This window comes from Macrobrachium rosenbergii, chromosome 2 (genome assembly GCF_040412425.1).
Source record: "Macrobrachium rosenbergii isolate ZJJX-2024 chromosome 2, ASM4041242v1, whole genome shotgun sequence".
Taxonomy (NCBI): Eukaryota; Metazoa; Arthropoda; class Malacostraca; order Decapoda; family Palaemonidae; genus Macrobrachium; species Macrobrachium rosenbergii.
The window spans coordinates 60,816,558-60,831,978 of record NC_089742.1 but is presented as its reverse complement, the minus strand read 5'-3'; the positions used below and the strand labels follow the sequence as shown (position 1 = coordinate 60,831,978).

The 15,421-nt window shown below is 34.4% G+C and overlaps 1 protein-coding gene and 1 long non-coding RNA gene across 3 annotated transcripts in view; one reads left to right on the top strand and one right to left on the bottom strand.

The window, feature by feature from the left end:
• PAN2 (PAN2-PAN3 deadenylation complex catalytic subunit PAN2) overlaps window positions 1-15,421 on the top strand; it is a 63,117-nt gene that overhangs the window by 40,082 nt on the left and 7,614 nt on the right. For both annotated transcript variants that reach the window (XM_067119328.1, XM_067119336.1), the window contains 8 exons: window positions 1,276-1,451; window positions 1,713-1,854; window positions 3,846-3,989; window positions 5,523-5,650; window positions 5,909-6,093; window positions 9,623-9,846; window positions 10,789-10,918; window positions 12,018-12,239. In XM_067119328.1, the coding sequence (XP_066975429.1) occupies window positions 1,276-1,451; window positions 1,713-1,854; window positions 3,846-3,989; window positions 5,523-5,650; window positions 5,909-6,093; window positions 9,623-9,846; window positions 10,789-10,918; window positions 12,018-12,239 (1,351 nt within the window). The remainder of the gene's footprint in view (window positions 1-1,275; window positions 1,452-1,712; window positions 1,855-3,845; window positions 3,990-5,522; window positions 5,651-5,908; window positions 6,094-9,622; window positions 9,847-10,788; window positions 10,919-12,017; window positions 12,240-15,421) is intronic.
• LOC136847625 (uncharacterized) overlaps window positions 11,329-15,421 on the bottom strand; it is a 626,800-nt gene continuing 622,707 nt past the window's right edge. The window contains exon 4 of the long non-coding RNA XR_010855784.1: window positions 11,329-11,461. This is a non-coding gene — a long non-coding RNA (uncharacterized lncRNA). The remainder of the gene's footprint in view (window positions 11,462-15,421) is intronic.

Below are 15,421 nucleotides of genomic sequence, written 5' to 3'. Positions count from 1 at the left end.
TTCAAAACTGATAAAAGCTACAACCATGAGCTATTTTCTGTTGTATTCTACATGAAATTGCGCACATTTTCATATATAAAAGTTTATGTAACGACTAATGTAAAACGATGCAAACATTACAACAATATGAAAAGAATTTCGAGATGTTGGCCAACTTACATGGCAGAGCGTATGAAAAAAATTTTTTTCAGAAATTCACCATAAATCGAAATATTGTGCTAGAGACTTCCAGTTTGTTGCAAAATGAAGGTACATGATTGAATATTACTAGAATGGAAGAGTTTTAGCTTATAATTGCGTTTTTTTACCATTTCGGTCGAGTTAAAGTAGACCGAAGGTTGAAATTTTGGCAGTTATCGTGATTTATATGAAAATATTTCAAAACTGGTAAAAGCTACAACCATGAGTTATTTTCTGTTGTATTCTACATGAAATTGCGCATATTTCCATATATAAAACTTTATGTAACGACTAATATAAAACAGTGCAAACATTACGACAACGTGATGAAAGAATTTCTGGAGTGACAAAGGGAAAAAGTTTTTCAAAAAATTCACCATAAATCGAAATATTGTGCTAGAGACTTCCAGTTTGCAAAATGAAGGTAAATGATTGAATATTACTAGAATGTAAGAGTTTTAGCTTACAATTGTGTTTGACTATTTCGGTCGAAATCAAAGTTGACTGAAGGTTGAAATTTTGGCAGTTATTGTGGTTTATATGAAAATATTTCAAACTGATGAAAGCTACAACCATGGGTTGTATTTGCTGTATTGTACATGAAATTGCGCACATTTTCATATATAAAACTTTATGTAACGGCTAATATAGAGTAGTGCAAAAATTATGATAAAATGACGAAAGAATTTTATGAAATTTTTAAGCGTAAGAAAAAAAGTTTTTCAAAAAATCACCATAAATCGAAATATTGTGCTAGAGACTTCAATTTGTTGCAAATGAAGGTACATGATTGAATATTACTAAAATGTAAGAGTTTTAGCTTTGTTGCGTTTTTCGACCATTTGGTCGAAATCCAAATGTTGACGAAAGGTTGAAATTTTTTTGTAGTCAACGTGATTTGCGATCGTCCCACTGCACCCAACAGACAATTTTAGTTGATGTATGATACGTCCAATAGGCATTTAAGGGTTAATAATAGTAATAATATTAACGCACCTTTGAGCACTATCCTTAAGTAGGAGGTTTCGTACAATAATGAAACTGAAATAGAAGATTCAGATGGGTTGCAAGAATAAACATAAACTTCCTTTGCAGATTCCCCGCCTGGCTTCATTCCGTTTTCAAGCATAGTAGAAAGAAGCATGGGCTTGGAACAAACTAGGCAAGCATGGTGCGATTCATGCACAAGGTACCAACCCATTGAGCAGTGGAGACGTTACAGGACCTTACCAAATATTCTGGCTATGAATTGTGGCCTAGATAGTGCCCAGGTTTGTAGTTTTATGTTAAGTATTACAGGTAATTAAAATAGTTGATCCATTGGTTACATTCTTTACTGTTTATAAAAAGTATCAAACTTTCATAGTTGAATGTTTTATGATGATCTAATTTTGGCGATATATTAAGGACAAAGTATTTTGAGATGTGACAAAGGCTCTTCACATTATGATGGTGTGTAATTATTTATAGTTCAGTAATATATATTGTTTTGATATAAGAGGCTTTTCTGATCCCTTTTATATTACTCTCAGGATATTAAATTTTGGCGGAATCAGTTTGAAATATTGTTGACCGAGGTGAAAGAGAAGCAGAAAGAGGAGAAAAAGAATGCTGAAGGTAAAAAAGATAGTGAAGACAAAGAAAATAAAAATGACCGTTCAGCAGCTGTTACAGGTGAGTGCTTTATAAAATGTCAAAGCTTTACTGTTTTTTTTTCTTTGCAGAGTATTTAGTCACGTTATCTGATTCAGCTGCCATTTTCTTACCATTGTTTGCAGGCCTTGTTCCTCATCTTTAATGTAAATTTTACCTTGCAATAAAACAAGTTATCACTGTTAATATTATTATATTTATTATTATTATTATATTTTTATGATTGTTATTGTTATTATTATTATAAAGTAGTTTAATGAGACCTGAGTCCCATTTCTAGACTCCTAGGCCTCTCTCTTGTATGCCGTTGTTTTATGTTAGGAAGTGAAAATTGGAGCAAGTTCAAGTTAAATTAGGTAGAATGCCAGATAGGGAGAGACTGTTGGGAATGGATGGAAACTTTAATGCAGATACTATTGCTGCAGAATATCATCTGCAGCATATGGTCTAATGTAAGCATTAGGCCCCAGCAGGGTCTCTTGTATATACTCATAAATGATTGATATACAAGAATGTTTTCTTTTTACAGGAAAAATTTGTTTAGTTTGCTACTATTCCAGGTCATAAACGCTACCAATAAAATAGAAAAAAGTTTATAGTCTGTGTAACATTCTAAGATCGCTGGGGTGGGGCCAGGAATAGAATACAGCGGTGTCAAATGTCTCGTTATTATTAAAAGTTTTGCCTTGTTAGAGCTTGTTTAAGTGAAACTTAAAGAAATGATATTCATTCAAAGATAACATCGAAACATATTAGGCTTCACATATTTGCAGTACGAGCCTAATTTATCTTCATAAAAACAAAGAGACATGGCATAATTTTTGGCCGCTGCTGCCAAACCTCAGTTTCCCTGACACGTGGTCAGTGAGGGCATTTATATGGCCAGCTCGATCTAAAACAATAACAACGGTGTCACCTCAAGCAGCCAGTCACTGGACAATATTGATAGCCCTTGAAGGGATAGCCAAAGCAGATCAAATCTTTCCCACAGCCAACATCTTTATTCCCAGGTCAAGTAAATTGTTTGTAACATTTTAAAATGTTTCATAATAAAGAAACAACAAGGGTGCCCTGTAATTAATGGTAATTTATTTTTCTCTCCTAAATGATAGGAGGCACTGAAAAAATAGTCATGTAACCATAAACAGGTGCTAATATGAAATATGGACAATAATCAAATGGCTTGAAAAGCCAGTCTTGCCGAACCACCTACACAAATTTTAAGTGTGTTAATGCATTAAACACATTATGGTATTATTATAAGAACTATGATTATTATTTCCAAAAAGCACGCGAAGAACGGAAAATCATTAAGAACAACCAAAATTTACTCGTTTCTTAAGAAAATGAAGTACTGTAAATGACAGAACTCAGGTAAAGCAATAAACAAGGGATTAACCTCGAGGGTGGATTTAAAAGGATAAATAGATCTGGCAACGCTGTATTCTTTTCCTGGCCCCACCCTAGCGATCTTAGAATGTTGAACAGACTATAGTATTTTCATCCAAAGATTTAATGGCATATTGAACAATGGGTTCCAACTTTTATTTGGACATGCATCCTGTATGAGTGTCTAGGGAATGCAGTAGGTATTTGTACAGTATATCATTATCTTTTGATTCCCCTGAAGCATAATAAATAGTCTGTTCATGTTCATAAAGGCAGCATAGTAGATGATCTTTTCATATTCATAAAGGCAGCATCGTAAATGGTTTGTTGTTATTCAGAAAAGTAGCCAAATAAATGGTCTGTTCATATTCCCAAAGGCACCTTTACTTTGACTGTCATTATTTTTGTCAGATCAGTGGTAGAGGGATCATGGAGGAAGTGACTCATTCCTGGAACATTGGTATGCGATGTGATGTTGGAACTAAATGTTTCAATTACTTGGAAAATGAAGGATTTTAATGCAGGATTTTTGTAAAGATTCTGGTAATGTAGTGAAGAGTAGTAGTAGTAATAAAGTAGTTTAACCAGAGTCCTTATTAATTATATTATATATATTAATTTAGGAAGTCCATCAACACCTTCAAAAAGGAATGCATATCCTGAGAGTCCTGCACAGCACACACCTAATGCTCGCCCCTGTAGATATGGTACTTCATGCACTCGTTCTGATTGCCGTTTTGGACATCCAGGACGTGATACCGCAGATGGTAAAGTTGATCCAATTTCCCTTGTTTGTGTATCTTTTTAGTGGAATTATAGAATTATACCTTAGTTGTTTTGGAATTTTTCAAGTGATTGAAAAATTTACTGCATACACTAATATCAAGAAAGTTTTAGTGACCTAACTTTTACCTTAGTTTCAAGGGATTGCATCATATGCAAATTACAAAATCACAATGTGTTTGTGTTGGTGTGGGGAGTGGTGCTACAGTGATAAAATGTAGGCTGTTTCAAAACATTAGGGTACATTCCACAAATCAAAGTAATTACAATATTAACATTTTAACATACTGTCTTCCATTATCCTAAAAAGAATGCACCTCTCCATCTGGCCTGGCTCATTTCATCACTCTGCTTATACATTTTTCCTTCTGGGGGTCAAATGAGTGCGAGGATTAATGATTATTGGGTTTATATGAGTATGTTGTTGTATCATGAAAAAAACTTTTTCAGAATAACTCATTAACCCTTGGACGGGCATCATCATATGAATATCTATAACAGGTTTTGAGTGATGGACGGGCTAACTCATATGAGTATTAATATTACGTGCCATACAGTTTGGATGAATTTAGCGGGAAAGATGTTCATATCACTTCAGTGGTTGATAAATGGCTTTATGGCAACTGTAGTAACTCAGCACAGGACAGAGGGGGGATCAGCCTGCCTTAGACTTGTTTGGGGAATGTACTGCCTCTCTCTATCCCATGACGTCTATTAATTTATTTGCCCATAAATATACCCAGGGATGGCTATTGGTTTTAGTTCTTATCTTTTATGATAGTATGTCAGCTATAATTGTAATTTTGCAAAGAAATATTAGAAAAAACATGTATACCTCACAAAAAGTTACTGCATCTCCCCATCTCAGTAAATCTTGTAAATGTTTTACAACAAATATACTCAGAATTTGTTGCTGATTTTAGTTCTTATCTGTTATGATATTGTGTGATCTGTAATTATAATTTTACAAAGTAAAATAAAATAAATTATTCAAAAAAACATTTATAACTTGGTAAAATTAGCATATTTTTATGAGTCTTGTAAAAGAGGCCCCACACAGGGTTGTAAATAGTCACTTTCAACTTCCTGTGGAAGGTAGGGAAAAATTTTTAGAATTTTTTTTTCTTAAATTGGCCTTCCATTGATGTGTTTTTTCTTAAATTGGCCAAGCTTAATGTTTGCCCAGTCTGGGTTAATTATAAGTTGCATGAATCACCATGTAAAAGGTGGGACAAAGTACTGTATACTCACACAAATGTATAATTTCTGTGATCTTGGTGGTATTTGCATTCCAAGAGTTCTCTTTAAGGAGGTTCAGCTTGAATTGTGGTGTTTCCAAGTATTGGCCTCTAAAGGGCTGGGAAGTAAAACAGTGGTTTGTACTTTGCAGAAAAACAGGAACATTGACAGTGTTCCCGGGCCCTTGAACGTTTGTATACAGTACTGTACTAAGTTAAAAATAAGTGTTTATTAAATTGTCTTTGATGTATTAGTACTGATATTTATGTATTTTTCAGGTCAGCAGCCTGCTCACATATTAAGCTTACTGGATCAAACAATGGAACATTCCTGGGTTCCGTTTGGCATGAGGGCAAAGCTTAATGAAAATGGAACAGTAACTCTTAAAGATATACCAAAAGCTCAGGTAATATAGGCAATGAAGGTAGAAAGTTTTTTGCCGAAAGTTTTAAACTAAGAGACTTGAGACTGTGATTAATGTTATTGTGCAAATGTAAAAATAATGCAATTTTTATTTGTATGAGATCGTCATGTGTTGAATATACTTCATTTAAGGAAATTAGTCTATCAGTAACTTGTAATATGCATTGCTTGGGAAGCATGTTTAAATTAGTTTATGCATGATGAACATTATATTTATGTATGATCACCATTATTTTTCTAGCTTGAAGAATCAGTTGATAATGAAGATGGAGTTGTCTATGAACTTGTAGGGGTAGTTTCTCACATTGGAGATCCTCGCTTTCCAGACAAAAATAACTTGGTGGCATGTATCAAAGTGGGCCCAGCATATCATGTAAGAGCCAAAGTGTCATCTGTGTCACATTGGTATTTATTTAATGACATCAGGTAAGAAAGGCTTTCAAAGCTTTTTGATTATTCATATTTTGTCTAGTACTTGAAAAATAATGATGCAGCTATAAGTTACTGAAGTCTGTTCTGATTATAAGATTTAGGTGTAAAAGTCAAGAACTATTTAGAGTAGAATGTGTGATAAAACCTCAGTTATTTAAGTAGGAGCATTAATTTTCCGTTGGGCTCTGTTCTTACTAACAATTCATTCAGACATACCTTTGAGTGGATTGGGTTTCAGAGTTAAACAGCGTACATTTTGATTTTATGCACTATACTCTAATATTTGTCTGGCAGATACTGCAATACATTTCCTCCTCCCTCAACAATCAGTAATAAAAACTTAAGTGAATGGTTGGAGAGTAATAAAAACTTAAGTGAATGGTTGGAGGAATTAGCTTGAAGCTAATTTACTAATCCATTACTTGTATAAGGTATATTAAGTACTTGAGCAAACAGTAATGGTTGCAGTTTGAGTGGGAGGTGTAAGGTAGTTTTGTGATACTGTTTACAGAGTACTTCAGGCATTAATGAATAACCATAAGATCTATAGGTTTACCCTTTATTTGGACATTGTTATGAATGTGGTTTGTATTAATCATAACATTGTCTGTAGGGTTAGAATATCTCTAATTCAATTCTGGGTACATATTTGTTATCTTATCCATTACTTCATTCAGAAGTAGGGTAGGAAGATTTTTGTTTGATAATGAATCTGTATTTACATCTGAATTAACATAAGTATAAGAAGAAGAAATTGTACATCACTTATGACATTGAAATTATAAATATTAGCAGATCACTTTTAATAGTGTAGATGTCTACCAGACAGTAACCCCTAGTAGATGTATATGTTAGACATGACTCATTGATATATTTTGTTTTTACATGGATAGTACCACTTATTGTCAATCATTTTTTTTTTTTTACAAAAAATAATGATTTCAATTAGTGGTTGCTCTTAAGTAGTACAACTTGTGAGGTTTGGGGTCAGGGATATGTTTTGAAGACTTTTTTGATGATAGGACCCTGGTCACCTTTTAGTAGTAGCCCTTCTGGTTCCTCTTAGTCCAGAGATACTAGTGTGTCATGGCAACATAGTGTTTACCTACAAGATCATCAATGGGCCAGATCTTAAACATCATATGTCATAAGGTGGCACATCACCTTCCTTTAATTAAAGTCCATCTTTTTGGCATCCAAGAACAACAATGTGTGTAAGCCAACAACTCAAAAGCTGGGATACTTGTGCAGTCAGTAGAGTACCCAATCAGAGACATAGTGTTGGTTGCCAGTTAAGGTCTTCATGTGGGCGGAGGCAAACAAAGTTTGTATAGTGCTAAGGTTTGTCCCATAAGGGACAACATCTTAACTGATAGTCTCAGCAGGGAAAATCAGTTATCAATGAACTTATGCTTGAGGACATGTCATTGGTGGACCTGTTAATGTGAAAAGCTTGAACCACAAACACTCGGTGTATTGTTTATGTAATCAAGACCAAACAACCTATGTCTTTGGAACAGCCTCAGTGTTTATGCCTATTCCAACATTTGACTGCATTTGGCAGGGAACTGAAGCTCTTCACCTCTGACAACACAAAAGATTATGATGGTTCTCCCATGGCTGCACCTTTTTAGGGGGTTAGGGCTGTCAGTGCACCTCATGTGGTGTACAGTAGGCATTACAGTACTAAGGTTGTTGGCAGCACCCCTTCAGCCACCTTCTAGCCTTTTTCACCCCCATGCTGCTTCCTTTCTTCTGTTATGCTGTCCAGTCATTCCCTCATTTCACTGCCTTAAGCACTGAATAGCTGAAATTGTCCCAGTGCTTGGTTTATAGCTTAATTTTTCTAAATCAATCCCATGGCTGTAGCATGAGTGATTTCCAGATCTACGTTCCATGGTGGCTGACAATCCCAGGAATCTTCCAACTCAGAAGAAACTAATCGAGCAGCTGTTCTTCCATGAATTCTGTACCCATCTGGATATCATGGTCAGTATGCTTGGAGGTTATCCAGCAAGGCCTCAGAGGTAGAGGACTATTTTTGAGGAAATAGTTGCAGCCTTTCCAAGGTCTTTTAGTACATAAACTGGTAGCATCTGTCAAGCCAAGTGGAATTGGTTCTGTAATTAGTGTAGTGGAAGGGGTATTGTTAATTGCCTACTTTTTTCTTTTCAAGTTAAAATAGACTTGTCTTCCCACCATGAAGGGATAAGAGCCACCCTGTCTTAAGTTTTGGACTTTATAGGTAAATGTGTTCCTCAGTGGAGTTGAAGAGACCTCTTTCTGAAGTCTTAAGAACACTCATTATGAATCCCTTCCCAAAGCCTCCTTGTTAGATCTCACATTTAAGAATGTCTTTTTCTTCCATTTGGATCTTTGAGATGGATCAGTGGGATTCATGTTTAGTCAGGCTACACACAAACTGTGGGGAATGGTTATCAGTTGAGTTTTTAATTTTCTTCCATCAAAGAAAGACTTGTACTAGAGCACCCTTTGAAGTTCCTTCCCTTTCTTATGTTGCTAATGATGAAGGTGGCTATGTAGGATCAGGAAATTCAGTAGTCACTCATGCACTGTTCTTGTCCAATGGGTTGAAGAAGCAAGTCACAAAGTACACAGTTTTTGTTAGCCATAGCAAGCAATTGTGAGAACCTTTTGCTTATGTAATGGATGGGGGGGCGGGGGGAAGAACTGGTAATAATGTGAGCCCATGGAGTCATAGCATGCTCTACTTCTGTCACCTTTAGACAGTCTAGAAAAGTCTTGTATTTATGTGCATGTACCCAGCAATGACAGTATACTATTTCTGCTATTTATGTGAGTCATAATTCATTAACAAGTTAGATTTATATTTACTGAGACTGGTAGCCATAGCAGACCTAGCTTTACTTCTTGGAGATTTCTTAACTTCATCTTAACTCATCCCTCACCTTTCATTGAGTGGTACTGTTACTAACATAAACTTCCATGTTTTTTACTTTACATCCTGTATTTAAAGTGAGTGTGCTTCCTTTCGTATTCTGAAGTCTTATCTGATACAAACCTCTTGTTTTACACCCAGTAGGATTTTTGAACATACAGCTTTTAAACCTATGAGCTGTTAGACTTGGTTCTTGACTCTTATAGTCCCAAGTTCTCCACTGGACCATGTGTGTGTAAGCAAACACTCAAGGATTTTCAGCATCTTGACGTCGATCTTGAATAACTATTAAGGTTTAGATATGATTAATGGGGGTTTTAATTAAACTATAGTTTTATACAAAACTTTTTTCATACAAATTCATTAATCCTACATTGAGCGCCCTTTTTCTAGCCCTATATCTCATTGCCATGGACCATGAAAAGCGAATATTAAAAACAGGGTGCTCAAAAATGGTGTAGGCTGTTTCAGCGGATGTTGTGCTTTATGTGCAATGACATTATCTTCATATCATGTTTAGTAGTGTGAACTTTTAGTCTGATGTTATTTGTAATGTTCTGCCTTCAAAGGTACTTTTACTAACAGAATTCTGGTATTACTTAGTATACAGCCAATTGCTGCTGAGGAAGCAGTGTGGTTCCCATGTGGTTGGAAAGTACCTTGTGTCTTGTATTGGCAACGTCGTCATATTCCTTTAGAGCTTGAAAAAATAGAACCAGGTAATCCAATAACTAGTGATGTTTTTGGAGAAGATAAATCACTGGCGCAAAGAGGAAGAAAACGAATCACGTTTACACCTCTCACAGCAGATGAAATGCCAGGAGAAGGTAAGCCCATCTTTTTCTTTAAGACCTTTAAAAAATGTACTCAAGTAGAAGCCATTTTTCTGTAATATTGTAGTATGCTGTGGCTTTCAAATAATATGCATTTTGTTGCACATTTTACCTTTTTATTCATAGTATTATTTTGGTGTCAAGTTAGTGATATTTTACCAAAATTGCATTTTAACACTTGACACAAATTGCTTTATTATACAATTTATTATTGAAGCTTGAAGACTTTTTTTTTTCTCAGACTTATCTGCAGTCTTTATGTTGAAATTTTAATTCTTTTTAATGTTGCTATTCTGTTGGTATGGTTGAACTAGAAGAATTATCATGTTTGTGCCCTCATGCTTTTGCATAGTGAATGACATTCCATATTAATCCACTTGAGATTTCAGTGAAATCCTGCAAATGTCATCTCCTGAGATTCTGATGACATCATCTTTGGAAAATAAAACAGGTTTTGACATAGGAAAAACCTATTTTTGGTAGTCGCTGTTGAGTCCTCAAAGGAGTTACCCCCATGGTGTGCATGGGAGCACTGGCACACCATGGGGGGTATCTCCTTTGAGGACGAGACAGCAACTATGCTATTAAAAAAGAAGGATTTATATCGTTGGGAAGGAGACTATGTACTCTTACATTTATAAAAGATAGCTGTACAGCAACTATGCTATCAAAAAAGAAAGATTTATATCATTGGGAAGGAGACTATGTACTCTTATATTTATAAAAGATAGCTGTTCTCTAACTTAGGTTACTTTAATCTATAATTGCTTTACATTGCTTGTTTGCTTTGTAGTATATGTATTGAAGTGCTAACTAGTATGTCATATAAGAGAGAAAGCTGAACACTCAGCTGCTAAATAAAGAAAATAAATTTATTAGAGATGGTTTAGAATTATAATAAAATCATCTTTGCCATGATTCTATAAATTTTCCCAGGTGACTTGGTTGCAATGGATGCAGAGTTTGTTAATTTACATCAGGAAGAAGCAGAAATTCGTAGTGATGGCACAAGAACAACTATAAAGCCATCTCAGAAGTCTGTAGCCAGAATAACTTGCATTAGAGGGTAAGGATGAGGACTGTATGGTTGGATTTTTATTTCTCAGTAAGCCCAAAAAATGTTGCATCCAAGGTACACTTTCAATGAAGTAATTGTGCTTATGTATGAAAGGTATGCTTATATTTAAGTAATCATTTTAAAAACTTGAATATACAATGTTACAGATTTTCATTATATTTTGCACCATAATATGAAAAAAAATGCACAAGTGTAATACTGCATTTTTAATTCGTTTTAATCTTATTGCCTTCAGTTTGTTGTTAATTTTTATTAAGGTAATACTTGGTAAAATGATTTTAATGAAAAATGGAGATATTCAGAATTTATTAGCCTGACTAGTGTGAATATTTGGGAATAAAATCTCATTAAATTCAGAGGCAATTTTATAAAGTAGTAAATTGGTTATAAACAAATGAATTACTGTACCTGTTCATTATTAATCATTTATTGTCATAATACATGCTGAAAACTATTTTTTAGATTTGCATGGTGGAGGTTTTCACGACCAATTTGTAGTTAATCACTGTCCCTTTATCCTTAAATCTGAATCTGAAAAAGAAAAGGTGTATGAGAAGAGATTAATTTATGGATAAATAATACTAAAAATATGTACTAAATATGCATTGCATTGAAATTTTAAACTAATGAAATTTTCATTAGTTTGCCTGTTGTTATACTTTTGGATTGAATTATGCATCAGATAATAAGAGTTTGTTCATACAACCCTAGAGGTTTGATGCCAAAAAAAAGCACCCAATATTCATATCAGGTCTATGGTTGTTTTAAGTTCCATCTCTCATTACAGAAATCTGTTAGACTTTGTATAGCTGCCAAAAGTTTACATTTTTCTAGTTTTCAATATAGCAGTATTAATCATTCTTTTGACATTTTTGCAGTACCCCAGTGGCGGTTTTACTATATTAGACCTGTTCACCTAATAGACGATTTTAATATGAATTCTTTGACACTATCACTCTTGCTATGCCCAGTTTTGTGAGATGAAAATTTCTTTTGTGGGTTTTGTATGGTTCTTATAAAAATGTTGCTTGCATTCCCAAAATGTTGATAAGTCTTAAAATCACTAATTTATGTCTGTGTATTACAGACAAGGACCATTAGAAGGCACACCATTCTTAGATGACTATATATCAACCCAGGAGCAGGTTGTTGATTACCTGACTCAATTCTCTGGTATTAAACCTGGGGATCTGGATGCCAATTTTTCACAGAAACACCTCACAACGCTCAAATCAACATACATAAAGCTGCGGTACTTAGTTGACAAAGGTGTGAAATTTGTTGGACATGGATTGAAAAATGATTTCCGGTAAGTGCTGTTTACTTTATTAATCATTAACCTATTTAACTGCATTTTTGTTGATACAGGAGTGATATCTAGCTAAGCAGTTTGATGCTGTCTGGTTATCCTTTGTCAAACATCACTGCTCTGTTACTAGAGCTGAAAATGGTGGAAAGAGAAAGTGCTTTTTAGGATCTCAACCTTTGATATCTGTTATGGTCATTGTGCTTGATATTATATGTCTTGAGATTACAGACTCCTATGAACTAAAGATTCAATTAACCCTTAAACGCTGAGCCTCTATTTACAAAAACGTCTCCCGTATGCGTGTTCGGTGAATTAAGCGCCAGCGAAAAAAGGTTTTTCAGAAAATCACAGCGCTTAGTTTTAAGATTAAGAGTTCATTTTGGCTCCCTTTTTTTGTCATTGCCTGCCTGAAGTTTGGTATGCAACCATCAGAAATGAAAAAATATCAGTATCATATATAAATATTGGAATATATGACAGCGAAAAAAAACATATAATTGTATACAAATCGCTTGTAAGCACAACGGTTAAAGCTAATGAGTTAATTTTTTTAGTTGTATTGTACACTAAATTGCAATGATTTTGGTATAACAAATTGTAAAACGATCAAAGCAACACAGAGAAAATATTATCACAAAATGATGCATGAATTAAGTAGCACGCACGGACGTAAAAAAATGTTTTTCAAAAAATTCACCATAAATCAAAATATTGTGCTAGAGACTTCCTGTTTGTTGAAAAATGAAGGTAATTGATTGAATATTACTAGACTGTAAGTGTTTTAGCTTACAATTGCAGTTTCGACCATTTAAATCGAGTTAAAAGTTGACCGAAAGTCGAATTTTTTCTATTTATTGTGATTTATATGAAAATATTTCAAAACTGATAAAGCTACAACCATGAGTTATTTTCTGTTGTATTGTACACGTGAAATTGCGCACATTTTCATATATAAAACTTATAACGACTAATATAAAGCGGTTGCAAATGTTACGACAACGAGATGAAAGAATTTCTGAGATGTTAGGAAATGAGTTACAGCATGAGCGTAAGGAAAATGTTTTTCAAAAATTCACCATAAATCAAAATATTGTGCTAGAGACTTGTAGTTTGTTGCAAAATGAAGGTACATGATTGAATAATTACTAGAATGTAAGTTTTAGCTTATAATTGCGTTTTTACCATTTTGGTCGAGTTAAAGTTGACCGAAGCTTGAAATTTTGGCAGTTATCGTGATTTATATGAAAATATTTCAAAACTATTAAAAGCTACAACCATGAGTTATTTTCTGTTGTATTCTATGAAATGAAATTGCACATTGCCATATATAAAACTTTATGTAACGACTAATATAAAACAGTGCAAACATTACGACAACGTAATGAAAAGAATTTCTGGCACGGACGTAAGGAAAAGTTTTTAAAAATTCACCATAAATCGAAAATATTGTGTTAGAGACTTCTTGAATTGGTTGCAAAATGAAGGTAAATGATTGAATATTACTAGAATGTAAGAGTTTTAGCTTACAATTGCATTTTCTGACCATTTGGTCGGGTCAAAGTTGACGAAGGTTGAAATTTTGGCAGTTATCGTGATTTATATGAAAATATTTCAAAACTGATAAAAGCTACAACCATGAGTTATTTTCTGTTGTATTGTACGTGAAATTGCACACATTTTTTTGTAACGGGTAATATAGAACAGTGCAAAAATTACGACAAAATGACGCAAGAATTTCTGAAATTTTCGGCGAGTTACAGCGAGTATAAGAAAAAGTTCTTTTCAAAAATTCACCATAAATCGAAATATTGTGCTAGAGACTTCAATTTGTTGCAAAATGAAGGTACATGATTGAATATTACTAGAATATAAGAGTTTTTAGCTTACAATTGCGTTTTTTACCATTTCGGTCGAGTCAAAGTTGACCGAAGGTTGAAATTTTTGTAGTCGACACGGTACATCCACTTGGCACCCAACAGACAATTTTAGTCGATGTATGATACGCCCAGTAGGCATTTAAGGGTTAATGTATTGGAAGCACTTGCATATCATCAGATAGGACATACAGAACATTGAAGTTAGTTGACCTAGCTATCAAACTACCTCATTTTAACATTGTGATAAGAATATAGACATAAAACAGGATTTTACTTTTTTATCAAGCAAAACATGCTTAACACAGTAGACTACTAAAATAAGCATTTAAGTACATATAAAGATGTCAAGGGGTATAGTGTTAGGAAATACAGAAAGTTAAAGGTGTAAATCATGGTACTTGGTGAGAGATAAGTCATGGTAATTGGCGAGAGATACAGAGAAGAGGAGGTGGTAGAGGCAGGGTGTATGTAGAGCAGGTGAAGTCTTCATTACAAGCTTTCCAGATGCTATACAGGGAAAAGAGGATAGAGAAGTCCACAAGGAGACGAGGAGGGAGGCCAAGAGGAGGAATGGAACTGGTAGCTCAGCACTGGAGAATATTCATTACGTGGAACAATAAAGTGAATGAAGAAAGAAAGTGTGGAAAATATAAAAAGGAGCGATGGAAGTTGAAAAGAAATAATGAAACACTGAATGCATTACTTAACAATTATACTAAAAGAAGAAAAATATATTAAATGAAGAAATTAAATATAAAAATACTAAGTGAAGAAAATTTCAAAGTATATTAAATGAAGAAAATAAATATGAACTGGACGGTGCTGACAAAAGATTGACCCGTGAGCAAGAACTATGAAGGATAGAAAAATATGAAGGATAACAAACTGAAAGAGCTTCCTCTGTAAGGAGTTGGCTTAAACCACTTAGGGAACTAGCCATTGAGGACATGATTGGAATATATAACAACATGGTAAATGAGGAAAGGAAAGTGAGTTGTTGCCACTATTAGTTGTTTCCTAACCTCTCTTAATTGCTAGACTAAAGCAACTTAGCAACATGTTGACAGTGAAGCATAAACTGTGTAGTCTCACACACTGGGACAGATCTGCTGAACTAATACACTTCTGCCCAATAATCAAACAAGGATACACTTGTGGTAACATTTACCTTGGTAAACATTAAAACAGTGATGAACCCCATAGGGAGGCTAGTGCCATCAGTGCACCAAATGCGGTGCACTGTAGGCATTTACCGAGGTTCTTTGCAGCATCTCTTCAGCCCCTTTCCTTCCCTTTACTGTACAT